Genomic DNA, 27,922 nt, shown 5'->3' on the forward strand with positions numbered 1-27,922 from the left:
GACATCCTCGGTAGCGTTATTCTCAATATGGCCAATCAAAACTCCAGTAATTGAAGATACTTTTCGGAGTTCATTCGGGTGAAAATGAAAAAAATGAGAAGCTTGATGTGATAGGAAACGGCTCCTCACACTGTCAAACTTCCGCCCCCAAAGTTTCGCTTCGATCTCACGACACGCCGTTGACTCAAATTGTACCAATAGCAACTGTAACAGTCCAGACCATCCAAATTGAACTTTTTTCGCCGGAAAACTTAACATTTCTCCATTCTAGTTTCCATTCCATGTATTGCCTGGCGAAAATGAGATGGTTCTGCTTATGGGTGGCGGTCAGTTTCGGCTTCCCTTGAAGTTTCTTCCACATGATGTTTGGTGACTCATTCAAGATGCACGCAATATGCCTCTTCGTTACTGGAACAACCGATTCTGCCTTAATGTATATGTAGGACATCGTTTCCTAGTTGCTTCGTGTCTTTTTCGAATTTTAAGACGCAAAGTAACTTTGGTGTTCCCATTTGTTGGTCGTTATATCCCATATTTCTGGCACTATTTGAAGAAATTCCGTACCACTTTCTCAGATCGACCAATTTTTGTTACAATCGAGCGATTAGAAAACTTTTGTTCACTGAATATCTTTATTATTTTCCGTCCCTCTTCCGTCAATAGAATACCTTTCGCCATTCATTTAAATTCTACGTAAATCACTAATCTGACCAACTTCTTACGTTGCACATCTAATATTTATCTTGTAAATTGAACATTCCCAAGTATTTTTTCAAAAAAACACAGATAGAGGCTTGGTGATTATGCGAAAACTCGATTTTTATGCTCTGCGGCTAGACATATGTCTCGGGAAAACGACGTTTGAATGTTTGTATCCACCGATGCCGCCTTGTGTGTGTGTGTGATTGTGACGTACGTCCTTTCAATAAAAGTGACTTAAATATACTATCACTACAGCAAATAAGTATCCCGATAAAAAGTACATTCCAAGTTGTTTTCTAAGTGTTTCAAGTTTTTTTTTCAAGTGCGGCTAAACGAATGTCTTTCACTGTATTGATGCACATTCGCAGATACATATATGAATTGATCGGTGTTAAGTCAAAGCGGACCAAGTCGCAAAATAGAAAATTTTGAGTTATTGATTACATTAGGTTAAGTATTTTGTAAGCTACATTCCACATTGATCAGATTTGGAAAATCACGCGGACAGTAGGAATAATTTATTGGAATTGTTTTGAAAGCTCAATGAAAACCCCTTATCAAACTTCAAACTCGTTTTTCTCGAAATCATAATAATGTCACACGGTCCGGTTTGACTTAACACCGACCAATTCTAAAACAATTATTGATCGAGAAGTAATGCACACAGGCTTGCAGAACTTGGTACGTTTTCCGGTGTGGTTAAGATGCTAGAGCACACGTGTTCTAGTGCTTTCTCTGTTTAAGTAAAACTGTGAGCTACTAACAAAAAATAAAAAGAAAATTGGTAAAAAATTGGGTGGGTTATATCTTGGGTTATGATATAACAGCAAGGTTGACGTGGGACTACCGTTGGCGTAGTGATAATTTGTTTGTATTGATTCAATAATTGACGGAATAAAACAATTTTCGAACTCAATTTAATTCAACATATTTGCTGTGTAAGTAAAGAATTTGACCAAACGCCATGTAATGTAAGGCCGAGGACATAGTGAACGCGAAGTGATGCGGACGCGGCCGCAAGCTCGTTTGCCGGAAAGCTCTCGTTCACGAATGCGGAAATCGAATGCAAACCGACCGGACCTGACATATCGCATCGCATCGCATCGCATCGCATCGCATCGCATCGCATCGCATCGCATCGCATCGCATCGCATCGCATCGCATCGCATCGCATCGCATCGCATCGCATCGCATTGCATTGCAATTTCATGAAGAAATGTAACCTTTCAACGTTAAGATGAAGTTTAGGTGGCTATTACATGTACAGTGGGGTAAAAATCGTGATTTTTGAAATTTTTGATTGAATCTTCACCAGGAATTGTTTATATCGATATTGCAGCCAAATTAAAAAAGAAAGAAGTTGTGCGTCAAAGAACAAATTGTGGGACGGTTAAAGAACTTCATTTTAATTGATAGAAACAATCTAGTGTAATATAAATTTTTAGGATAAAATTAATAATAACACATTAACAATTATTAACTTTTAAGTGTTTCACTTCCAAAATGTTATTAAAATTCACTAATTTAGTTGTTCCACTACTATATCCTGTATTAAATTTGCTCATCTTTCAAATTAAACTAATGTAGAGCTAGTATGAAGCAACAGAGTCCGAAGCAAAAAAAAATTCTGTAACTCTGTCATTGTCGAAATTCGAACATATGCGTAGGAGGATTTTTTTCATCAAATATGATCGTCTATCACCTCCTGAGAGAATCTGGATAATTTTTTTTTTCATTTGAGAAAGGTGTTTTCTGACTTTAAGGGGATAAGTCAAAAATCAAATTCCTCTTTTATTTTCAATAAACGAAGAATACATGCAAAAAAAAACAAATAAAGAAAAAAAATTGTTTTGAGTCGGTTATCCGGAGGATTCGATTATCCGAAGTGAAAAAAAATCAATACTCCGGATAATCGAGTCAAACCTGTATTTTGTGTCAGGGAACATATTTCGATGGGAACAAAAATTCCCCCAACTTGCAGGTATTTGCAATGCTAGTTTACACAGGCACCTTGGTTTTGAGAGAACAAAGTTCGATTGGAACGAAAATGTTCTGTGTTTAGGTTTCATTTTACCCCCATATAGTTCGGTTAGACGTACTCCCACGTCAAAACTTTTTGAGTCAAACGGTTTCATAATAATAATAACACACATAATATACTTAAAGCTAAAAAATAATTAGGAAACTAGCAGCTTGCAGTTATCACATCCCTTCCTTCATTGTTGAGACTAAAATAAAATCGTGGGGCATAAGATGAAACCACTAACTGTGGATAATGGAAACATTTTACAAACATGCTACACACATAAAAACAGGACTCTTCTGTTCTCTTCTGCGCTTCTGCGGGGGAATAAAAAAAATAGAAGGAGGTATTCATAGTTGTCGTAGGACTACTAAATTATTTTTTAAATTCGCTTATAAATTCGAAGGCGGCCACCCGGGGGACACTCTCTAAATTATTGAAACAATCAACTATTGGACAATTATAATATATTAGTTTGGTGTATAGCATTACAATCAATCATGTGTACCCATTTTGGCGTGTGTATAGGTGAAACGTCATGCTAAACAACAAAAATAAACTTTTCAGATGGCTTTATTATTTTGTTATTTTGCTTGCAAGCAATTTAGTGTTTTAGTGGTGAATATGGATATGTCCTGTGAAACCAATGTTACAATAATAAACACACAGGCCTGTTAAGTGTGTTTGTATGATAAACGGTATGTTTTTAAAGCATTCCATAGAATTATTGAGACACTTTTACCTGACTCATAGCAAGAATCGGTGCAGCCGGGAGTTGGAGAGCTGCAGCCTTGGATCGGGTTTATTGGAGATGAGTAGTGAATCAGATCTAATCTCAATGGGATGTAGAGTCATAGTAAATAAAAACAACTGTATTCTGTGCAAAATTTTTGTCATATTTTAAACAAATGCACCAGAATCGTGGCGTGCATTTTGAAGCAGAGTCAGGCAAACATAGTCCGAAAAAAAAGTTCTATAACTTTGTTATTGTTGATATTCGACTATCTGCGTTGAAGGATTTTGTCATTAATGTCATTAAAGACGCACCACGCTAGATATGGGGTACAGACTAGGGGGGCGTTGCTGATTAATGGTCAGCTGCATCCCAATAGGAAGTATCCCGTGTCGGGCACACGTACAGAGCATCGAAGACTGCGACATACCAATTATGAGAACACTTGTAATACTAACCTCGAGTCAACCGCGAGTAATCGGTTACATATCACTAACATAGTCTAAGCAAACATTGTCAAAATATTGAACTCCCGGCCCCGTTAGGCTGACGCCATATGAGCCTTAATAAAATATATATTTTGGATAAAAAAAAATTAAAAAAAAATTAAATATGATCCTCTATCACCTCCTGATCGATTCCGGATACATGTTATTTTTTATGTAAGAAAAGTGTTTTCTGAGGGGTGAATCAACAATTGAATTCTTCTTTTATATTCAAATAACGAAAAATATATGTATGAAATCCAAAAGAAAAACAAATTTTCACTCGATTATATAAAGTGAAAAGAAATTGGAGACTATAAATTAGAAAATTTAAAAATATTTTTTGAAGTTTTGTGTGATTACAAACCGAATACTTCGTTGAATGTTGAGAAAATTCAATATACGAGTACTTAGCCTCGTCGCCCGACGGTGTCAGTATCGCAAGAGAGATTACTTATCGTGTAATACATTCTCGTAAACGGCTATTGTCAAAATTTCAGCCGAATCGGACTCGTAGTTTTGTTTGGACCGTGTGTGGAAACGGGCGTGTCCGCGGATTTTAGAAAAATGGAAAAAAATTGAAATTCCGCCGTCACCACGGCAAAATTGGTCGAACTGCTGCCCCATCCACATTCTCCAGATTTGGCCCCGTGCGACTTTTTTTTGTTTCCAAACATTAAAAAGTCACTCGCCAGGCAGAAATAAGAGTCGAATTAGGAGGTCATCGCCGCCACGGAGTCCTACTTTGCAGACCTCGAGAAAATGTATTTTTCAGATGGATTAAAGAAGTTGGAGCATCGCTGGGTCAAGTGTATCGAGCTAGGAGGAGACTATGTTGAGAAATAAATCACCACGTTTCCAAAATATTTGTTTTTTTGTAGGATAAGTACTTATCGGACTGCCCTCGTATGTACATCTAAAACATCTATTAGATCCTAGTAGACAACGAATCGTGGATCTATACATATGAGTTCTAATTCAAACAATGATCGACAGTATGAGTTTTTAGGACAAGAACAAATGAAAGTTGTTTGTGCTTAGAGCACAAACGTTTTTTGATCTAGTTTATAGCCCAACAATCGAGCAACTACAAGTTAGGCTTAATGGTTTAAGTTCATGGATTAGTTCTGAATGGAACACAACCATTTTATCACTAGTAGTGTTCGGAAAAACAAAGACGTTTCCCTTTATGACAACTCAAAATCATCGACTTCTTGAACGTTCAAACATTCTAATTGATGATTCATAGACTGTATAGCCTTGATTTCACCTTCTTCTTATTATTACTGTGCATCTAAAATAAATACCATGGTGAACGTGTTTCTACCTGTGGCAGCCGTGGCCGAGTGGTTGGGAGATTTTTATCTAGACGTAGACCTTTAACCTTTAACGATCTATCTGGCTAGTTAGATGGCTGCCGAGCTCGAGATGATGGATCGTCAAGGACGACTTCGTCAGGCTTCTAGATTTGGTGGTCCATGATAGGGAAACACCCCCCATATCTTTCTGTCAACCTTTTATAAGACAGTGGAAACTAGGCAACGAATCGACTACAATATTACAGAGAACATAACTCTTACATTACTCATGTTATACATATTTTCCATTGAGAAAAAAATAACTTTTGAAACAATTGAAAAAATTGATGGCAATATAGTTGCCACTGCCCGTTAACCTCAAAAACACTGTTTGCCGCTACCTTGTAAGTTCACTTTATTACGCCTTTGTTTATGCAAAAATTAAAACAATATATCTAGTGCAGCGAAAGAAAAGTTTTTTTTAAATGGACTTTCAAAGAAAAACAATTAAAATTCGAATTTTTCATCAAATACACCATTTATTTTATTGAAAAAACTTCATGATTTTACACAGTAGATCCTAAAAAGTACGTTTATAGTGAAAACCCTGTCAACTTGTTGCATTTTGAACGAATTGTTACATGAAAATGACTCCCACATTAATACTGTACATTTGAAGCAGTTTTAAAAAAATTGGAGCGCTGCCAGATACCTTTAGAAGTCTTGGGTTAGGTAAAATATTGAATTAATATTCCAAGGGCAGCGAAAAAAATATTTTCCGTGGGTGGCAAAACAGTATACATATAAATATTCTAAAATGAAAAATATCCAAGCGTCTAAATAAATGTTTTTAAATATCTAACATATAGTTTTGATATGAACTTTTCAAACAGTTTCAGATCCTTCCACTGGAAATGTTTTATCGGGTCACCACGCTGTCAAAATGAGCCTCGTAATCAAGCGAAAGTAACGGCAACAGAGTATGGGAACAGACACAGGTGTTCATTTTCAATTCATTCCCTTCTCGCGCTTCGCCATGCCACCCATACATATTAACTAGTTTCATATCACTCTTCGTTGCTTGCCGAGCTGGCGATGATGGTGATGATGACGATGATGATGATAGTGTGTTGTGTCTTCATGCTGAATGTTTATAACGCGGATAGGGAGAGAACCAAAGCAGCATAATCCCTTCGCAATCGCATACATATGTTCATGAGAGCGGTAGTAAAGTGAGCGTGAGCAAACGCAGAGAGGGTTGCTCCGTTTAGCACGCAAGTTGAGGCTAAAGCAATCGCAAATGCTCCGTTCATACGTTATCGTGAATGCATTGAGTATAGTCGCGCGTTCGGATTTAGCGGGTCTCTCTCTCACCGAAACCGTTTTTCTTGTCAATGAAATTAAAGATACCAAAAAAATATAGTAGCAGAGCAGTTTTGGAGTCGGAGTGCTTGTGGATTCGAAGTTTGAACTAATTTATAACCCCTCAGTGTTGATGTGAATTGAAGAAGATTCAATTGGAATGTGCGATTATCTTGGACTGAACGGTGAAATCGGAGGATATTTGTCCAGTTACAGCCGGGAAGCATAGATGTGTCGTATGGTGGTTGAATGGATAATTGCGTTCAATACATATGAAAGAAAGTTTAGCCTGTAGACATGAGTGAGGTTATGTGTAGTGCTTTATGTTTACCTTTTATTTTGACAATTTGACGAGCGCAGCTGCGCGTCTCATGACATCCCCAGTGGTACGTATTGTGAGAGAGAGTTCAGCGTGGGATGAAGTATCCAGGGAAGTGATGCCAGATATTACTTAGGATTGTTTCGTTATTTTGATTGGAAAGAATGTAACAAAAATAAAGTTAAAGAGGTGCCACACATCTCATTATATTACACTGTCTAGGATTAGATCGCTCGTTCTAAATTTTTGAGTATTTTGATTCATAATATTTTTCTCACGGCTGTGTTTATAAACAATGTGCGATAGATGAAGTGGGTTGACCTTCCAAATTCAGACAATGTATGCGAATGGGGCATACAAGTAACCGAAAACATTTTTATTTTGATTTATCATATAAAAATCAATCGATATTATTCGTGATTTATTTAGAATCGGTTCGAACGTCGGAAATGTTGTAAAACTAAACGAGCGCTAACCAGCCTCCTACTTTGAACGAACTGATGATTTAGAGATTGCCTAGGGTAGTTAAACTATTTTCAAAACGTATTTTTGTGATGTTCAATTGGGTTTGCTTCACGGAGCCGACAATTTCGTTCATTGTTCAATAATAATATGTCAGTACACTGTATAGTTTAGTCAGTACAGTATGTCAGTACACTGTATAGGTTTGGTTATTCGAGTTTTTTAAGAAAGTGAGATGATTTAATTATATCAGGCATGGAACGAGGTAATGAGGTGTCACATCAGATGGATTATCGTTTGGTGTTCAACCGTCCGTCAAATGTAGGCGACTGATAAAATGAAAGGGAAAAAGCGTTGAGTGAAATGAAGCACATAGAAATAGTTCCCAACATGTTTGAGATAGTTTGTAATATTGGTTGCACTATGATAGTACCATTATTCATTCACGGAATACACATGGTGTATTTTGTTGAAATGTGCGAAAAGGACATGTGACTATCCATTACACGAATGAAGTCCCAACTTGCATCCAAATTGTTCAACAAGCTCTCAACTGCATCTCCCAATGTAGGGGAATGCAGGTGTTTTATTCGTAGAGGTGTAGATTTATCTAATGATTTCATTGCTAAACATGAAACATATTTCTATATTTTATACGGGGGTGCAATATATCCGGCAATATTACTCCAATGTTTAAATAGTCGAAATAGTAAATTCGAAAAATATACAAAATTAAATTCAACTCATCTAGTTAAATCGATCTGTACCTGAATTTAGGATAGCTAGTGCACAGAAGAGATGTTTCGGGTTTTCTTTAGATATGTAAAATCTGCATTTCTAAAGCACTTGTATTTTTCTTGTGTGAGATTCTGTTTAGGCTCATATTGTTCCAAAAATCTAAAATTAGCTACAAGATACCTGCAGGGTAAAAATCCGTTCAGAAACAACCGATTTCCATCAAATCAGTTTCAGAGAAGTCGCCAGTACTGTTTATCCACTGAAGTGTATAACATATTGAGCCCTGTGTCGGTTTCTAGGTATTGACGTTGAGGTTTTTGATAGAAAAACATTGATCACTGAGATTGACAGTTACAAAACAGGAAATATAAAAAATAGTCTGTTTTAGGATGTTTCAGGAATTTCTAGTCGGATTTCTGATTTTTCTTTTTATACAAAAGATATATTTGAGAGCGGAGACCGACACTGATATTATGCAAATGCTCTGCGAGCTGAATGGAATCCGCAACAAGCACGTTTCGGGGCTTAACATGTTGAAAACTGGTTTAAAACTCACGTCTTTTAAAAAAATGGAAACGGCTCCATCGCGGTTGTTTCTTCATGGATCTAGATTCTTCTGGTATCATTAAACCTGTAATTAGCTCTAGCTCTTCAAACCAATAAAAATATTATTAGAATGCCATACTAGAAAATGCCATCCATAGCCTAGTGTTTAGCGTGGTCAGTGGCGTCGCCTGGGTGGTGCGGGGGGTGCGGACCGCATCCCGGGTATACGATTTTAGGGGTGCACAAATACCCCTACATTAACAAATACTTCACCATTCGGCATACACCATATACAGATAGTAAAGCGAGAAGGGTGCAACTAGACAATTCCGCCCCTGGTGCAAAAGCTCCACTCGACGCAACTGAACATGATACTTATCAAGGTGGGGGCTTCGGGTTCGATTCTTGTTCTGATCAGAAAATGTATCGTCAAACATCGATTTCCTGGCTTACACTGGTTCGGTGGAACTGTCTAGGGTGTGATGGGATGAGCAATTTCAATCTCAAAAAAAGTTACGAAAATCTGGAAACAGCTCCTCTAAGCGATTGATGCGGCTGTAAACGTCTCTGCGCAGTCTTGATGATGTTCAGGACGTGAAACAACAGTATAATGCTTCGGGCTTCGTAAGCTACACCACATTAAAAAAAAGCAACGAACGATACAAAAGGAAAATTGTGAATGTTAATGCTGTCATGTTATGCTGAAAGACATTTAGTCAAAATAAGCAAATAAATACACGAATATCATATATATACAACATATCCGAAAAACAGTAAAATCTCCGATGTCCGCTCACCTCTCGAAAGTCAAAAAAGGTTAATGAATACTTATGTATTAGTGTTACCGGAGCCGAAATTCAATACAGAACAACTTTATTGTTTGCACGGGCACTAATTATCTTCCGTATTGCTGTTGCCTTGTTCTTTGCACTTTTTTGTTGTTTTTAGTGCTACGAAAATGCGTATTTGTAATTTGCGGTATTTACGTACAAACGTCACGTTTGTACGTCACAAACGTTGGATAAACAAAAGGTTTTTTCTAGAAGTTTTGCACCGAGTGCAACAATAGGTATGATATATAATTTGGGGAAAATATTTTCCTGTAATTCAATCAATGTTTATGTCACGCGAAAATAATTTCATTTTTTTATCATCTCAAATTACATCCGAATGCCCCTCACAGCAAATCTTCAAATTGAATATGGCGTCGATTGTTTACGAAATTCTGCTTTTTAACTGGACCAAAGCCCAGTTAACGTTTTCCCAGTTAAAGAGAAATCCAGTTAAACTAAGGGTGACATTGCGCATTTCGAAACGAGTGATTTTTGTTCGTTTCGACCATTTTGACATGCCTTTGACCAGCTTTGTTTACGAAACCAAAAATATTACATTTCTCTACGAGACAAATTTTGCTCTAAATCTAGTACACTGAAAATATGAACTTGAAAAAGATACATAATACTAAAACCAATTCGATTTGAGTTCGAATTTTCTCGAAACGAGTTACTCGTTTCGAAATGCGCAATGTCACCCCAGGTTCATTTATCGAATGATTACTGTACTATGGAATCACAAGGAAATAATAAGATTAATTGGCGCCATATTGAGCTTCTCACACTACCTACATGCGTGCGAAAATCGAAAGCGGCTCTAGAATGCATTCTAGAATAGTTCAATATATTTGTTGTTCCAAATCTCTAACAATTAAATCACATTTAGTGTGGTTAGTAAAAGAATTCAAACATCAATCCGAGAAACATTATAGATGAATAGGAGAAATGTTGTTATGAAAAATCAAGTCTACTCGTATTCTGCATGAATATATCCTTTTTTTTACACAAAACATATCTTCTGCTGAAAATATTCATTTATTTAATCGATTGATGATTCTTAGTAGAAAATAACACTAAAATTTTTGAATCTGGCATCACTTGTCGGTAAACACATCGGCGGCCGGAATGAATTCATTTCATTCAATAAAAACTGTTTTTTTTTTTGCTTCTTTCTCTCTGCAGACTTTGACAACCAACAATCAGGGAACATCGATTTTTGTTGTATGTGTCTCTGCGCAGAAGGACTACGAACATATCCTGACCCGAAGATACTGGGGACCTGTGAATTGTTTTTCCAGCAAAAGCTCTTGCTGAGTGTAGTGGACACGGAACTAATCGCGGACGCGGATTGCTCGTAATCGAATACGGAACGAATGAACGGCGGCTCCGAAGGCTCAACAGCAGCCTGCCAAAGTGTGTAGCAAAATAATGTTTGTGATAGCAGTGAAAAATGCGGCTGCTACTGAAAACAGAAATCTTTGATCCGTACTTTGTTGTTCTCGTTCGAAGTGTACTCGAGTGGTGAGTGATAAAACAAATGAAGGATGAGCGAAAACAAAAATGTCAAAAGTGCTGCCGCCGACTCCTAAGCAGAGGGAGAAATTCCAATGAAATAAGTTTATTGCGCTAGAAAGTTTTCAGTTCGCATCTTATTACCAGCAGTGATTGTATCTGAGAATATCCGTCGCAAAGGTAATCAAGACACGCGCGGCCTTGATTTTTCCGTTGTAGCATCAGGATAGAGCAAAAAAAAACTCGTTCTGGCAAACACAAGCACACACCATGCCACATCAGTATGGAATACCTGGCTATGGCCAGACTCCTCCGAGTCCACCTACGCACCACGGTGGAGCTCTTATTCCACGGCTTGGTGGAGGAGCCGTTATTCCAGTTTCCGCTAACTCAACTGCTGGCAGTATGGGCCCGTCCGGAAACGCAATTTTCCGGGGTCCCATCGAGGAGCGGAGACTTACGCGGGAAGCGATGGAGAAATATCTACGGGATCGCAAAAACATGGTCATTGTGATATTGCATGCAAAGGTAATTATTTATTCATCTTTCAATCATCATCAACAGCAGCAGCAGTAGCTTTGGCAACAGCCGGGTTGATTGCGATCAGAGCGTTGTTTCGTCGTACGATTTGTGTGCTGCGTCGCGCATTGTGAAATTTGTTTTCCTGTTGTGAGACACATGCAAGTTTGAAAGCTCCTTCGGTTACGCTCATACTTTGTCAACGTTTGTTTTCGTGGAATTATTGTCCGACCAGAGGGCTTGTCTAGCTTTTCAGGCCATCATTATTTATTTCCATTCATAAGTTGATTGATGAAAATTGTAGCGATAGCTGACACTGATGACGAGGACTCCAAATTTGCTTGCATTTATGCTAATATTAATGGTAAACTTCAAATGTTCTAAAATGGCTCACATTCAACTGTTCGATAAGAACATGTAAAGTTTAAATGAAGTCAAAAAACTATGGATGGGTTATACCTATGATATAACCGCAAGGTTGACGTAGGACTGCCGTTGGCTTAGTAATCATTTGTGTTTTTTCAATTAGCAATAATCGCACCTCGGATGTTCCTCATTGGGTACGATATCGCCGCTGCGCAGAGCTATCTTTCGCATGTATTGATTAAACTAGTGAATGAATGAAACAATTTACGAATTCAATTGCAAACAAATTCTAATTTAGGTCAATTCATGCATAATGGTACTGGTTATCGCAGCAAATAGTTATCAACATTTTGCCTAATCATCAAACGGTATGCTCGAAGGTTCAGTGAGCCAGTGACATGAAGGGATATGCAGTCTTGAATAACCGTGCCAAAGCGTTGCATTTGTACCCGCTTTTGTAGACCGTGTTAGCAAAACCATTTCCGAAGTGTAAAAATACATGGGAGTATAAAAGTACTGCCAAGATCTGCAATGCCGATTTTCCCAACTTATTGGTTTCGGAATCTGTGTTGGGAAAACACATTCCGGTTTGCAAACAAAGTATAGTAGAGTACAAAACTACCCGCTGCTTGTATCTATTTTGCAAGGCCGATTTCCCCACGCTTCATGGTTTTGAAATCCGTGTTAGGGATACATTCCGATTTGAAGGAACGCAAACGAGTCCAACATTACCCGTTGATTGCATCTCATTTGCAATGCCAGTTTCCCCAGGCTCCATGGTTTCGAAGTCTGTGTAGGGAAAAATTCCGATTTGCAGAAATGCAAACGAGTACAAAACTACCCGCTGCTTGTATCTATTTTGAAAGGCCGATTTCCCCAGGCGCCATGGTTTTGAAGTCTGTGTAAGGGAAACATTCCGATTTGCAAAAGCGCAAACGAGTACAAAAGTACCCGTTGATTGCATCTCATTTGCAATGCCAGTTTCCCCAGGCTCCATGGTTTTGAAGTCTGTGATATGGAAACATTCCGATTTGCAGAAATGCAAACGCATACAAAAGTACCCGGTGCTTGTATCTATTTTGCAATGCCGATTTCCCCTGGCTCCATGGTTTTGAAGTCCGTGTTAGGGAAACATCCATTCATTCCAGCGATGGTATCTCGATCGTTGCGCAATCATAACTGAGTGGATTTCCGAGCGACACTCGCTTTTATACCGATTGGTGTGGTTTCAATAGCCTGTTTTGATAGCAATTTTGAGGCAATTGAAACAAGTTTTTGGATCAAAAAGTAACAAATATAGAGCGCGTAGACATTTTATCTTTCGAACTAAGTGTTTATCATACCATTTCGTTCAGTTGTTTAGGAGCTATTAACGCTCAAAATCTCGGTGTCTGGCGTAACGCTTTCGTTTTCGAAACTTTGAACTTACACCCCAGTATAGAAATGAAAGACGTAGTCCTACGTCAAAAAAAATTTACAAAGAGATGCTGCAGTCGCAATTTTTTCCTGTTGGAGCGACATCTGAAGCTTTTTCATCGCAATATAATCCGCTTTGTTCTGTAACGCGGGTGTCGTGAGATAGCTAGGTCTCAAGCTTTATTCTGAAAGTCATCTTACTTCTAATTCCGGGTCAATGACATGATTGCAAATTCAATGTTTGTTATAGTCACAACATTCGGTGGGAATATTGTAATACAAACTAGGATCGGGCTATTTTTGGATCTTGTATCGATTTTTCCATTTTGATTTCCGATTTTTTGTACTCGAAAAAATGGCGAAAATCTATTTTTCCGAGTTTTTAGACCTTTGAAAAACTTCTTGTGTTTTTTTCATCATCGGCTTTAACTGACATGAAAGTAGTCACCCTCACTGCCTGCTCTCTCGATCAAGTACACAAAAAAATAGAAGTGGGTTATATCTGTGATATAACCGCAAGGTGGACGTAGGACTAACGATGGCTTAGCAGTCAATAAATAACAAGCATATAACTCTAAGACATTTCATCTTTCTAATAAAGTGATTATCATACCACTTCTTCTAGCCGGAAAAAAATTTTTAACACTCACCCGAATCTTCCTCGAAAATACCCAGCGCAAATAGCACCCCTTCCACAAGCCCCGACAATGGGAATCATCGTTGATGCAGGTTACGATGATTGAGGATTGAGCAGGATTATTAAAGCTTGAGAAGGAATGGATTCCTCCTGGGAATTACACAGCAAAAATAAAACCCCCTTCCCAATAATTGGAAACGACGATCGATTGTGGCATTCGTAAACAAATAGTTTTGTAACGTTGCTTTCTTCATTTTATTGATATGGTGCAATATTTATTACATCATATCAAATATTGCGTATTCTTCACTGTCAAATCCATAGTCAATGAAACCCATCGGTATCGAACTATCATCGATACCTCGGTTCTCGCTAAACGCTCCGTTCGATCCGACTACCGAAGAGAAATGGAATTGGAAACGAAGAACTTAATGCATAGGCGTCTGAGTGCCACCATCCTCATCTCACTTCGTCGCATCAACTAAATGGATTTCCAGAGTGTGCGCCAGTTTATATACGGTTTGAATAGTCTGTTTTCAAAGCAATTTTATGGCTATCGAAACAAGTTTTTCGGTCAATAATTAACTTTGAACTTACACCCCGGTACAGAAATGAAAGACATAGTCCTACGTAAAAAAAATATTTCAGCAGTTGTTGTTGGCAATCGATTAGGCTTTGCCTGGTACACACCAGACCAGCCTCAGAGAACAGTCTTTGCTGTAAACACTAATGCAATGAGCTGAAAGATGTTTAATGACCACCAAAAATAAGGATCGTGATTGCGATCGATTCGAAATGTTTGCACATAATTGTCGATCTCCTTAGCAATGGATTTTTTTCCTGAACGCGACGCTGACTATTATTTTCATTTGCAACTTCGTTGAAACTGTCCCAAAGGGTGTCGTGAGCTTCGCGTGTAACGTTTAATTCAGTTACAACTATTTTGATTCATTTAACAGGTGTTGAAGACGACGATGTGCTGTGCCTTCAGAAGATTCGTCGTAAAATATTATTCGTTGCAGAAAACTTGATTGTCTATTGTCGGATATTCAGGATATTGTAAAAATGTGTTTATTTCTCCCTAATATGTAATCCTTTATTTGCTTCATGCAATAATACATATTGTCCTAGTTTCGTATTCGCAAATATCCGGCTGTCGGCCAAACTACGATCCGTTTCATAAGTTTTTTTTTTCAAGTTCCAAATTATAGACATACTAACGGGCTCCGTCTTTGATTTCTAGAAAACCCCGATTTTCTGTGTACGCGGGCAACGAGTACAAGTCAGGGTGGATTGAAGTATTCATTCGTCATGTGAATTAATAACCATTTGCTAGAATTGCATTGACTATAAATGAATTGAAGAGCGAGGATGACTGATGTTGTCATGTTGTCATGTTGACGGCCAATGCCGAAATAGTCCTACTTGAAGCGAAGCGACTGAGAGAAGAGTCAATTTTCATGTTTCGTCTTCGAAAATCAACCGATATTGAGTTTACTGTTTACAACACCTCAAGAAGGATCTAATTAAAATGTCAAATCTTAAAAGGGCACAACTAGAAGGTCAAACAACAAACATTAGATCTACCAAAAAGGGTCTAACTGAAATTTACTGAACATTTTACGAAGGGTCTATTCGCCTGCAAATATTAGAACTTACTGCGATATTTGCAAAATTACAGTGGATTTTGTAAAGCACTCTAAAATCCTGTTTTTAGCACTTTTTAGAAATCGATGCAAAAAATTTAAATATTTTTTTTTCGTCAAAGTAGCAAATTATTCCTGTGCAGAATTTATTGGAGTTTTCAAAACTGCCTTTCGATTTGCAGTGCGATGGATGTTTATTGAATTATTCATTATCAAAGACGAAGGGGTAATTTTTCATTCCAACCGAAATATCTCTGTGTGGGAAGGTCCTACAGGAACGTTCTTGGAACCAAATTAAAGCTGGTTGATAAGGTTAATTGGATTTGCTATTGAGTTGGTTAGCAAAAAATTGTGTTAGTCCAAAATATTCTTGAAAAAACCCTTGAAATAGAAAATCGATTTTTCATTTCTCCCCGATATTGTTGCCCACTACACCTACACACACACACACACACACACACACACACACACACCAAGATATGAAAAAAAAGTTTGAAAAAAGTTGTAGCTTGAAAATGATGCGCATCCCTTCGATATGCGTTGATTTTTCACGAAGCTACAGCATGTCAAAAATCACTTCAAATTTCCGACCTCGCACTCTGTTCCTCTATTTTTTTTTTGTCGAGTGTATATCAGTTCTGATTTAATAATATCAGTCACTTCACAGAATCAGTTCAGTGAGTAAGGCCAACCAACAAATGTACACAAAGTTAAGAGAATCAGTCAATCGGGAAGAAGAGCTAATCAATAAATCCTGCATCAAAACATTCGCATTATATCAACCGATGTACGGTCCGGTTCAAAGAACCAAAAGCATCCGTCACCCTGGTGGACACTGGTTGTAAATTCCGGTTAACGAAAAGAATGTACGCTAAACAAGATAGTCGGATTAAATCTCTGTAACATATTTTATTGAACGTCTGCAGTCAAGGAGAACAACGCGTCCGTTCTGTACCAATTCTATATTACAACTGATTTTTGTTCGATTTTATAACGTTAAGAATTGTTTGTACGCGCGAAAGATTTCAAATGAGAATTCCACAATATACATGATAAGGGCGATTTTCCCACGTCTGTCTGTGCTCGATACCACAGATCTATTCATATTTTATAGCTCCATATATGTTACTCCGCTTTTAAATCCAATATGGCGACTTCCGAGTTCCGAGAAACAAAAAAAAAAGATGCAACTTGATTGTTTTGTTTAACGCAATTAATGAATGATCTGTTAGGTGTATACTTTCAATGTCACAGCAGAGGCGACGCGTGACCAACAGAGCTACCTGTTCAATTTCATTTGCAACATTAAAACAACAACAACAATTACGATGACAGATTTTAATATTTTTATTCCTCAACATTTATCTACACAGTAAAACTAGGTTTAGTGCGGTTTTTTATGAGAATTTTTTTGGTGTGACTTTTTTTGTGCGGTGTGTGAAAAAAATGAAGTCATCGGTAATTTTTTTTCTATCTTCGATATGTGTTTTATCGCTCTACATAGGGACTGCGTCAGCTAATTTCCATTCTCATGTTTTGTTTTGTTCGTTTTAAGGTGTCAGTAGGAGCTTATTGAAAGGAGCAAAGAGTGGATTTTATGATCTGCGCATGTGAGTAGGCGGCTTATGAAAGTAAAAAAAAGGAAATCGAATGTTGATCACGAAGGGAATCATTAGGATTTGGGTTATTTTCTCAAGGAAACTTTTTTAATGCAGTCCCTATCCACCACATAACAATTTTTTTTCCAAATTGTTTAGCGAATTGTTTGCGGTCCCTATTACCCGAACAAAAACAGGTTTGCCTGTTTAACATTGATATGTGCATAATTTAAATCAACTATTTTTGCAAACGTTTGGTATTTTGATTTCCACAAATTGTTTCAATGTCTCGCTACGTTTTGACGACTGCGAGAAAAATGCCGCAAGAGTTGATATCTTATTGAAAAACCTCGACGTTTTCTTGTTGTTTATGCAATCAATACTCCGGATAATCGAGTCCGACCTGTATTTATATAATTAGGTGAATAGCCGTGAAAATATTAATGTCGTGATTCGACCTTTCCCGAAAAGTTCCTAGTTATAGATTTTTTTTTATTTGTACGCAAATACATGTATTGTTAGCATGCTACTCGGAACGCACTGCATTAATATAGATACTAATGCGCGAATTCATATAGCTCCGGATCTTCATCCGCAATATGAGCGTTGATGGGAGTGTAGTACCTTGATACAACATTTCCTCGTGATCTCGATTAATCTTACGGTGCTTTCAACCTTCCCGTTTTGAACAACTTGCAGTCCTCGATAATGACATTGAATTTTTGCTTAATTCCTGAAACCAACGCAACGCAGAATAATCATGCTGGTATCGACGAGCAGACGGGCTTTTCGAAGGGACGTTGAAATAACCCCGAAATATCGTCCGTCACGGTTTGTCTGTACCACCAAAAGAACGAAAAAAGCAAAAAAAAAAAAGAAGAGCTATCGAGGGCGAATCCCACCATGAAAAGCCCGAGATGAGTTTTTGATGGTCTGTGCAGAAGGGAAATGATTGAATTTGCTTTGATCACACACTCGCCACACACTCACTGTACACACAACATCATCGGCCACCACAGAGATCGGTTCCCAGCTAAATAACACTCTCATCCATCCCTTCCGTCTCTTTCACTCTTGATTAGTTCGGAGGAATTTTCTCACGGTACTTCTTCTCGGACGCTTTCCGCTACAGGCTGTTTGATCGTTTGTTGTTGGTATGTTTGACGCGCTGTCGTTGTTGTTGTTGTGACCCGGACTAGCCGGGCTATTCCGTTCTCGGGCCGGCTGGCTGGGAGAGCAATAAACTACTTAAATTCGATCTATGTGCGGAACTTTTATCGTCTCCGTGTGTTTCATGTGGAAAATAATTCAATATCGTGCAGTGAGTGTCACTGCTGGCGGCTGAGAGTTTTCACATCACTTGACGGGTAGCAAGTGCAAAAGACATGTATCTTTGTCATTGATAGCGTGCTTAGATCTCGCTTGGATTGAAAACAGATGCTAACACGGCGTTCTCCCATCAAATCATCGTTATATACAACAATATTAGAATGTAGAATCTGGGTGGGCGAATTTTTATTTCAAGCTGTTCCATACTAAAGAAATTTTTGTACACCCTATATATTACGAGTAGAACTTGTAATATTTTCACTACCCCCACTCACTATTTTCACTTTTTATAGTTAGGTACGTAATATATTATTTTGGTCAATATTGACGTAGGACTACGTCTTTGATTTCTCTGTAGTGAGGACACTCAACGAAATTGAAAATGGGACATGAAACGATTGTCAAATGTATATTACACAAAATCTTACTTGAAATGTATGTTATACTATATACCACTAGACGAGAAATTTATTCAGCATTTTTCCTGATGCAAATTAGGATTCCCTAAAAGTTTGGTTTGCATGAATAGCGAAATTGTCCTGCTGAAATGTAAATTTTTTTGGACCAATATCGCGCAAAAAATGAATAACAGAGCCAGCGAAGGCAAACGACCAATGAACAAGTGTATCCCTCTAATCGAATGTTTTGACATCACCTTCGGCAGACGTAGCGGTGAGCTACCAAGATCTTAAGAAAGCAATATGGAACAGAAATCCCAGCTGCCTGCACTTTCGAAGCGTTGCTTATATTATAGATTTTTCGGAATGAAACATAAATTTCTGCATAACTAGAAAACTAATCAATCAAATGGAGCCCAATTTGGCATGTGAAGGTTTTTGAATATGAGAAATGTTTCTATGATGGTATGACACACCCTCCCTTCTCTGAAATGGAGAGGGGGTCTCGTAAAAATAGTACACATATTTCAACCAAACATATTCCAACCAAACATGACAATTGATTTTTTTTAATGTGATAAAACGCACTCCTATATCTTCTTCTATCTATATAAATAAAAAAGGGATCACCGAATATGTTGGAATGAATTTTCCGATTTCTATCATATTTTGTGTATCAAACATTTATTCCGTGTAACGGAGAAACATGTTATATGCAAGTGGTTGAAAAATCTAGAACCAGAATTGTGTCTGAAAATAATCTGATATTATAATGACGAGTTTTGGTAGAAGTACTGAAATTTTATAGTGAAAGGTATTTTTAAAGGGTAGATCAGAAAATCAATGAATGAACAGTTCAGCGATTGGACCTATGTACGTGCGCTTAGTAAGAAAACGAAAATGTGATAACGAAAAATAAGTTTAGTAATAAGTAAGCTATCGCGCTCAGCAGTCCCCATACGGTTATATTACCTTAAATTGTTCTATTATTATATTCCTTAAATTGTTACGATTTTGTAGATCGACTCCTTCTGTTATAGCCCTTTAGCACAGTACCCATATCGTAGAGGGTATCCAACATTGTTGGTCATTTATAATAGGGCACCTTGCTCATGCTGAAGCAGTTCAATACAGTGGTCCAATATACGTTGCAGTTCGCATTTTCGCATTTTATCATGGGCTCGCTTAAAAAATAGTGTAGAGGCTGCCTGAATTCTAGATTATTAATTATTCATTAATAAATACAGGGGAACTTCGATATAACGTACCCTCGATATAACGTCACTCGATATAACGTACACATTTTCAATGTGTAAAAATATCTTCAGAATAGGTAGTGAGAGTTTCATGTCAATCTCACAGGTTCAACAAAGGTCACTTGGTGGCCTGGGTAAAGGTCCCCGAGTTTTAATTAGACCATTGGAAACCCCATAAAAACAATCGAACTGTGTATTGTGCATTCTGAATAAGCCATAACCGTAACCCATTAGCCCATAACCAGGACTTCCATATAAAATTTGAATTTCTGCATTACATGCTCTGCAGTATGGCTTGAATACTTGTGCTGAAGAATAAAATTGCAAGCGGCCATTTTAGTTATTTACCCTCAGGAATTGTTCAGTTATAATCCGGGATTCCTGTTCATTTTATGTCGGTGATTCTAGTAGGTGGATCCCAACTGTTTTGACAGCAAATTGTTTGGAAAACCTGCATCTTTCGACGGTGAAAATATCAATTTGAAAAAGTTGTCCAGGATGAATGCCGAGAGAAGAAATTTGAGTTTGGACACCCACATTAAAAATCCGAAGTACTGATTTCAAATCATGAAGTACAGATTTCAAATCATGATATCGCTTAAGGTGGCTGAATGGTATGATGTACTGAAACGTTTTTGAGAACGTACAAGTGTTGTTCTGATGAATCAGAGGACTCGTCTTAGTGGAACATACGATCGGAAGCCAAGATGCGACCAAGGTTTGCGTCACAAACAAGACAATGGACTCGAAAATGCATAGGGTAGAGTACCTGCAGAAACATGAAGCAGAATTGCGGATTTTGTGCCAAAATTGAGTCGGGATGCTGCAGACATGAAGAGATCATGGAATTAAATGGTCCAAACATTGATAGAGTGCATCCGAAGAAAAGTAAGAAAATTCATCAAAACTGTAAAAGAATGATTTTTATAATATTTTTCTCTGAAAAAACAATAAATTATCTATATTTCGATATAAAGACATTTTTTTACCTTCAACCAATCCCGAGATATATTTGGTTTTATGACTCCGGATTCTGAATGAATCAAGCTTTAATCAACAGTATGATCATGAGAAAGGTTGGCTTCACCTTCTAGTTGAACTTTTTCATCATTATTTGCTTATCTTACCCAAACAGCATACACAAAAGGGTAATATAAGCTATGGTCCTGAGCTCTTTATTATGCTTCGATATGACGTTCAATTCGATACAACGTACAATTTTGAACGTAAAATGTACGTTATATCGAAGTTTCCCTGTAATGTGGATGGAGGACCATACAAAAACCCTCATTTTAAGAAGGTTATAGATATTTTCGATTTAGTAATTTAATCATTTTAATATTGATGCACTATTCTTTACTACAACTACTCCAGGACGCAGGGGTTTCGACCGAGTAGAACGTCGGATTGCTTGCCTTTCCCGGGAGTTAGCAGGTTCAATACTTCCTCATGATCATGAGGGATCTCACTTGGATGAAAAGTTCAAAACTAGAACCCCGGAACTGGAAACGAAATAGGGAATTATACAGGGGAATCGTTAGCTGATGTGTGGAACAACGTAGCGATCCCTTCAAAGCGGAATATATTGAGCTTGAGCTTGGGTAGACTGTACAATTCGTAGTTGCTCTCCGTGATTGACCTGAACCAACCAAATTGCACAAAGAACATACAGAATGACGCTTGGGACTAGCAAATCATTCTCGTTGTGCAATTTTCGGCGATTCAAGCTTTAAATGGTCAATAACGACGCCGGCCACGTCCTTACAGTCACCAGGGGAAGGGAAGGAATGTTAGTATGCTATTCGCCGCCCGAAGGCCAGAAGGGTCGCCTCTATAGCAAGGTTTCCTAGCGAATATCATGGAAGGGATAGTTGTTAGTAGGGAGAGGCAAGAATCAGGATTCACAGTGGTAAGTGATGTGATTGTGCAACGCGAACTATTGACGATTTTATCTTTAGGTAACCTGAGAAGGAAAACCTATAAAATAAATTGGACGTGTTATATATTCCATTTTCATCGAACGTTCTTTTAATGTAGGTTTTATAGAAGTCCAATCGTAGCGGAGAAATTTTTTTCAGGAAACCTGATAAGGTAACCGGGAAAACTTCTGTGAAACTAATAAACCAAATTATGCATCGTATTTCATCATGAGTATTCTTGTTCTTCTTCTTCAATGGCACTAACGTTCCTAGAGGAACTTCGCCGTCTCAACGTAGTATTACTTGCGTCATTTTTATTAGTACTTAGTTGAGATTTCTATGCCAAATAACACGCCTTGAATGCATTTTGAGTGGCAAGCTCTAGAATACGCGTGATCACAGTGCAAGTCGGAGGAAATTTCTTTGACGAAAAATCCCCCCGACCAGAACGGGAATCGAACCCGAACACCCGGCATGTTAGTTATGACGCTAACCACTCGGCCAAGGGAGCACCATGAGTATTCTTAACAAACTATATTTGGGGAACCTGAGGTCACTGAGAGATATATTGCATTAATTAACAAGTGTACTTTTTATTGAACTTTAATAGCGACGGCATAGGGTTTTTTTTAGAAACCTGAGAAGGTAACCGAAAACTCCTTTAGAACTAATAAGTCTAGAAACATATATCGCCATTCATCGCACACATACACCTTATCAAACTCCAAATGCGACTTTGGAGACCTATACTTGGGAGTCCTGAGAAGATCACCGAGAGCTCGTCTAAAACTAATTGGACCGGCAATATACCTCGTTGATCATTGAGCGTACCATTTATAAAAATTAAAGAATGAAAGAGTTGAAGAACTAACCAATTAAATATTAAAGAATTCAACAATTAGAGAACTGCAGAATTAAAGAACTAAAGCATGAACGAAACCAAGAATAAAGGAACCAAAGTATCAAAGAATTAAGGAATCAAACAATTAGAGATCTAACGAGCCTCCGTTCTGTTGAGCACGAAAACTACTCAACACTTTATGTGCCCTATACACGCGCCGGAGAACTACACCTAGCGGAACACGAGACGCTTCCCCTTTTCCTTTTTTTACTTTCCCTTCAAAGCGGAATATATTGAGTCCATAAACTCCCAAGCCGATGAAGCGGAAATAATATGATATTAGGCCGAGTGGTTTGCTCATCACGTAAGGACATCACAGTACCTTTTGCAATTGGTGAAATGTAACGACAGAAACTACTGCGTTGAACTAAGGTGTAGTTACTTTTGTGTGAAACAACACCAATTTATACCAGCCCATGTTCCTCTCAGCTAAACGCCAGAGCACCAATCCCAGATGTGAACATTAATTTTCGGTTTGTTCTAAATTCTATGGACTTGTCGAAAGCTCTTCCGAAGTCACACTTGTATAAAAGGATTTTCCTTATAAACATTTGATTCCGACCTGGGTATCTACCCTGATTTTTACGTTGATATTTACGTAACTTAAAAAAGCTAAAGTATTATGAAAATTCTTCCAACGACTTTGACTTCGATTTTGATAGCGTTATGTAACATAAGAGGGAGGGAGGTTTGTCTTGCGTTACTTATCGTTACATAGGGAGGGGGGGGGGGGTTTGGTTTATAAACCACATTTTTAGCGTTACGTAATTTGTATACCACGCCTTACCTATATAACTGAGGGTGTATGTCATTTCCGGCCAATTGTGTGTAGACTCGTTTGGACCACCTTCCCCTAAGTCTTCCCGTTTGAGTTTTTTTTAAACATATGAATTGATAATATGTTTTATTTCATAAAAAAATATAACTATAATAGAATGACATCTTCTGAAGCACTAACGTTCCCGGAGGAACTTCCGCCATATCAATGAAGATATTACTTGCGTCATTTATATTATTACTAGCTGACCCGGCAAACTTCGTCCCGCCCAAAATTAGTTTATTTGTAATCAATACCTTCAAACATTCACGTTTTCTTACTACGAGCAGGTTAATGAGTCCAATCGTAGAACTGTTCATTGATTGATCTTCTATTTGTCTCAGTTGAATTTACTTTTTACTATAAAATTCCTAGTATTTCTAACAATACTCATCATTATAATATCAGATTATTTGCAGACACAATTCTCGTTCAAGATTTTTTAACCACTTGTAAATAACATGTTTCTCCGTTACATGGAATAAATATTTTATACACAAAATATGATAGAATAAAGACAGCCCTATCGGACAATTACTTCCTCGACTTCTGTTCTTATCAACACATCTGGCGATCCTTTTGTTTTTGGTATAGATAGAAGAAGATATAGGAGTGCGTTTCATCACATTAAAATCCATTTCCAGTTTCGAACAAAGATCAGACATGAGAACGGGAAATGAAACATTAACCACTTGACCACATGAGCACCAAAAGAATTACATGTCTCTCTGAGATTTTTTAATTTGTTATGTAATATAGTCTTAGCTCCCCAACGATGGACTAAAGGTTTAAATGCTTTTGAGATGCCTCTTAGTATTTTCCATGGAAGATTTACTCAAGTGTCATTTATCTGTTAGTAATCTTCGCAATTTTTACATATTCTTCCAGTCTTCTTTCATTGTTTCATTTAGTACAACAATTTTGTGCAACCAAATAATCAATGATAATAACTCATCTGCTGGGAAAAGCAGAATCTGCGTTTGAGCACAAGCCAGAAATATCATAAAACCCCGAATGCAATGCACTTTCACTACACACATTTATCACCGGTCGTATTCGGCGAGAATATTTCTCAGGAATCTACGCGAGAATGACGTTCAACGCAGTCAACCTTTGCTCATGACGCTTGATGGGAACATTCATACCTCGACGGACATCAGTCTGCTGTGGGTTGTATTCGATTGTAATAATTTAATTCAATCAACCCAATCTAGTACCGCTTCCTTCACATTTTTTATCTCGCCTGCTAAACGCTGATCTGTGCGAAGCGACCTCCCCAACTCTTTAAACGAAGCGAGCGGTATATTCAAGATCTTTAGCATCGTTAGGAATACTTTGTGAGGAATAAATACGAAATTACCCCTGAAAGACTGTCAATGGCCAATCGAATTGAGTGCGTTCATCTAATCATTTCCTAATGGTTGACCTAAAACATTCCATTTCCGTTTCATTCTGGTGGTGAAATGCCGATTACACAGTTTTTAAATAGCAAAGACATCAAACAATTCGACATGTATAGAGTTAAGCGCAATTGTACTATTATTTGATAATTTCTTCCGATTTAAATGGCTTGAAAAGCTCGTGGGAAATCGACCCATCGCTTCGTTCAATTAAGTCAGTATGTGGAAGGGAGCGAGATCCATCGGCTGTGGAAGACCAAGCGGAAGATGAGTGTAAATTGGGGTATTTTTAAATTTGTCTTGCCGATGATCGATGGTGTTTCAAGCCGCAATTTAAGCTTCATCCAATAGAGTCGTAACATAAACATTTTCCCACGCTTTGCTTCAGATACTGTTCTATTAATTGAAACTTTGTAAACTAATTAATCAATTGGAGATCAGCAACAGTCACACATCTAACATTCACCTTATTTAATCTCGTTACAGGTTGCCCAAAAATCCTACGGCAATGAGAAGCGCTTCTTCTGTCCCCCTCCCTGCATTTACCTATTCGGCGAAGGCTGGCGGTTGCGTAAGGAGCAGATGCTGCGACGTGGCGAAAGCGAACAATCCACCCAACTATGTGCCTTCATCGGTATTGGCAGCTCGGACCAGGACATGCAACCGCTAGATCTGAACAACTCGAAGCAGTACTGTGCCGCCAAAACGCTATTCATCTCCGATTCGGACAAACGGAAACACTTTATGCTGTCGGTGAAAATGTTCTACGGCAATGGGCACGACATCGGGGTGTTTCAGTCCAAGCGAATCAAGGTGATATCGAAACCGTCGAAGAAGAAACAATCGCTCAAGAACGCCGACCTGTGTATAGCGAGTGGCACCAAGGTGGCGCTGTTCAACCGGTTACGATCGCAAACCGTTTCGACGAGGTATCTGCACGTGGAGGACGGACACTTTCATGCCAGCTCGACGCAGTGGGGCGCGTTTACGATACATCTGCTCGATGACAACGAGAGCGAGTCGGAGGAATTTCAGGTGAGTTGGACACCGGTTGAATAATATGCTGGTCAGTCCGATGATATTGTTGAATGGCAAACAATTCGGTAAGGTCGGGCGTATATGCGGAGGCACATGGAAAAGAAAATCGTGTTCAATAATTGTTCCTGTTTCCTCGCAGTCTTCAATAAATTCTGCATTTTAGTGTAAAGTTCAGTTTTTTTGTCGATTCCAAGCGAAATGTAATGTAACTCCTCGCTATTCAATATATGTACTCTGTACAATTATTCAATTACTGTTGCGAAAAGGATGTGTTTCCACAACACGCGGAAGATAAATTTATTCAGATTTTCTGGTAAATTTATTAGCGAAGATAAACTTTCTGGAAACATTTTTTTGAGCTGTGACACTAAGTTCTATTGGTTTGGAGGCACCCCAAAACGCATCTATGTTTCATTATCCATGTTCGGCTTCATTCGTTATTTTGGACATGAAACCTGATCTCGAAGTAGGATCGGGCGATCTCGGATCGATTCTTAGAAGATCGATCTTTTCCATTCCAATTTCCGATTTTTTGGATCGATCTTTGATCTTCGATCTTTTTGTAGATTTGTTTTTCAGTATACATCGATTTTTTATCTCCCCAAAGGCCAACTAACATTTTTTTGAAACATAAATGTCCAAATCGTTTCTTCTGCTATTTATTTCTGTACAAATGCTGACAAAGACAGAACTACCGGCAGCTACTGAGGGGTTGTACCAGTTGCGCAAAGGATCACTGAACTTGATGTTGACATCAATTACAGGCGAAAGGTTGTTTTTTAAGAACTGGCGTCAAAATCAAAAATCGACTTCGACTAAATGACAGATATATGGTACGATTGGTTTTTATGGGATCAGTGTAAGCTGAGTTCTGGGCGGTATCGTTTTGGGCTGTTGTTGAATAGCGGTTGTTGAATCTAATAATGCTTTTTCAATTAATTTACGACTTTCCTGACAAGATGAATGCATTATGTCCTTCATGCTGAGGACCAAAACAAAATGCTTTTGATGTTTGAATATAAACATGAAATTTGTATTCCCTGTTTGAAAAAAACCACATTCGTTTAGAATAAGCAGATAAATAAAAAAAGCTTTTAATTTTTCAAAGATCGATTCAGCAAAAATCGATTCGACAAAGATCGATTCTTTGGTACCGATTTCATCAGTGGATCGATCCCCACGTCGTTTGGAAAATCGATTCGACAAGATCGATCTTTTTGAAACGATCGCCCAATCCTATCTCGAGGACTGCGAGAATCTCGAGCAGGCTACTGTGCAAGTCATCGCTCCACTCGAATCGCTTTTCCTGTGTTGAATATATATCCATAACTTGCAGTCATCTCGATATCTATACAAAACATACTGATAACATCCTATAGTTACTCAAAATGGCCAGCGCCTGAAACGGTCATTATTTTGGGTAATGATAATTTACCCGATTTGGCATGGAATTTTAAAAAATCAAAATAGGGGATTGCCATTCTAATTATTGAGCTGCTTCAGACTGATTTCAGAGAAAATCCGTCATCTCTCCGGTCGTTTGTGAACGCTCGCTAAAAACCATCCATTCATCCATTCAACCGGTCATCTTCAAATATTCAGGGAATAATGTAAAACATGTTATTCAACGTTTACCATGTTTGTGCACGTGATTTTGTCACTGTATCCT

General features: G+C 38.1%; 1 protein-coding gene and 1 pseudogene across 1 annotated transcript in view; one reads left to right on the top strand and one right to left on the bottom strand.

The window, feature by feature from the left end:
* Positions 1–6,540: 6,540 nt before the first annotated feature.
* LOC129778574 (recombining binding protein suppressor of hairless) overlaps positions 6,541–27,922 on the top strand; it is a 39,079-nt gene continuing 17,697 nt past the window's right edge. Inside the window, exons 1-3 of the mRNA XM_055785544.1 lie at positions 6,541–6,989; positions 10,684–11,541; positions 25,702–26,250. Coding sequence (XP_055641519.1) covers positions 11,284–11,541; positions 25,702–26,250 — 807 coding nt within the window. The 5' untranslated portion in view covers positions 6,541–6,989; positions 10,684–11,283. The remainder of the gene's footprint in view (positions 6,990–10,683; positions 11,542–25,701; positions 26,251–27,922) is intronic.
* LOC129780845 (U4 spliceosomal RNA) lies at positions 12,042–12,118 on the bottom strand (annotated as a pseudogene).

This window comes from Toxorhynchites rutilus, chromosome 3 (genome assembly GCF_029784135.1).
Source record: "Toxorhynchites rutilus septentrionalis strain SRP chromosome 3, ASM2978413v1, whole genome shotgun sequence".
NCBI lineage: Eukaryota > Metazoa > Arthropoda > Insecta > Diptera > Culicidae > Toxorhynchites > Toxorhynchites rutilus.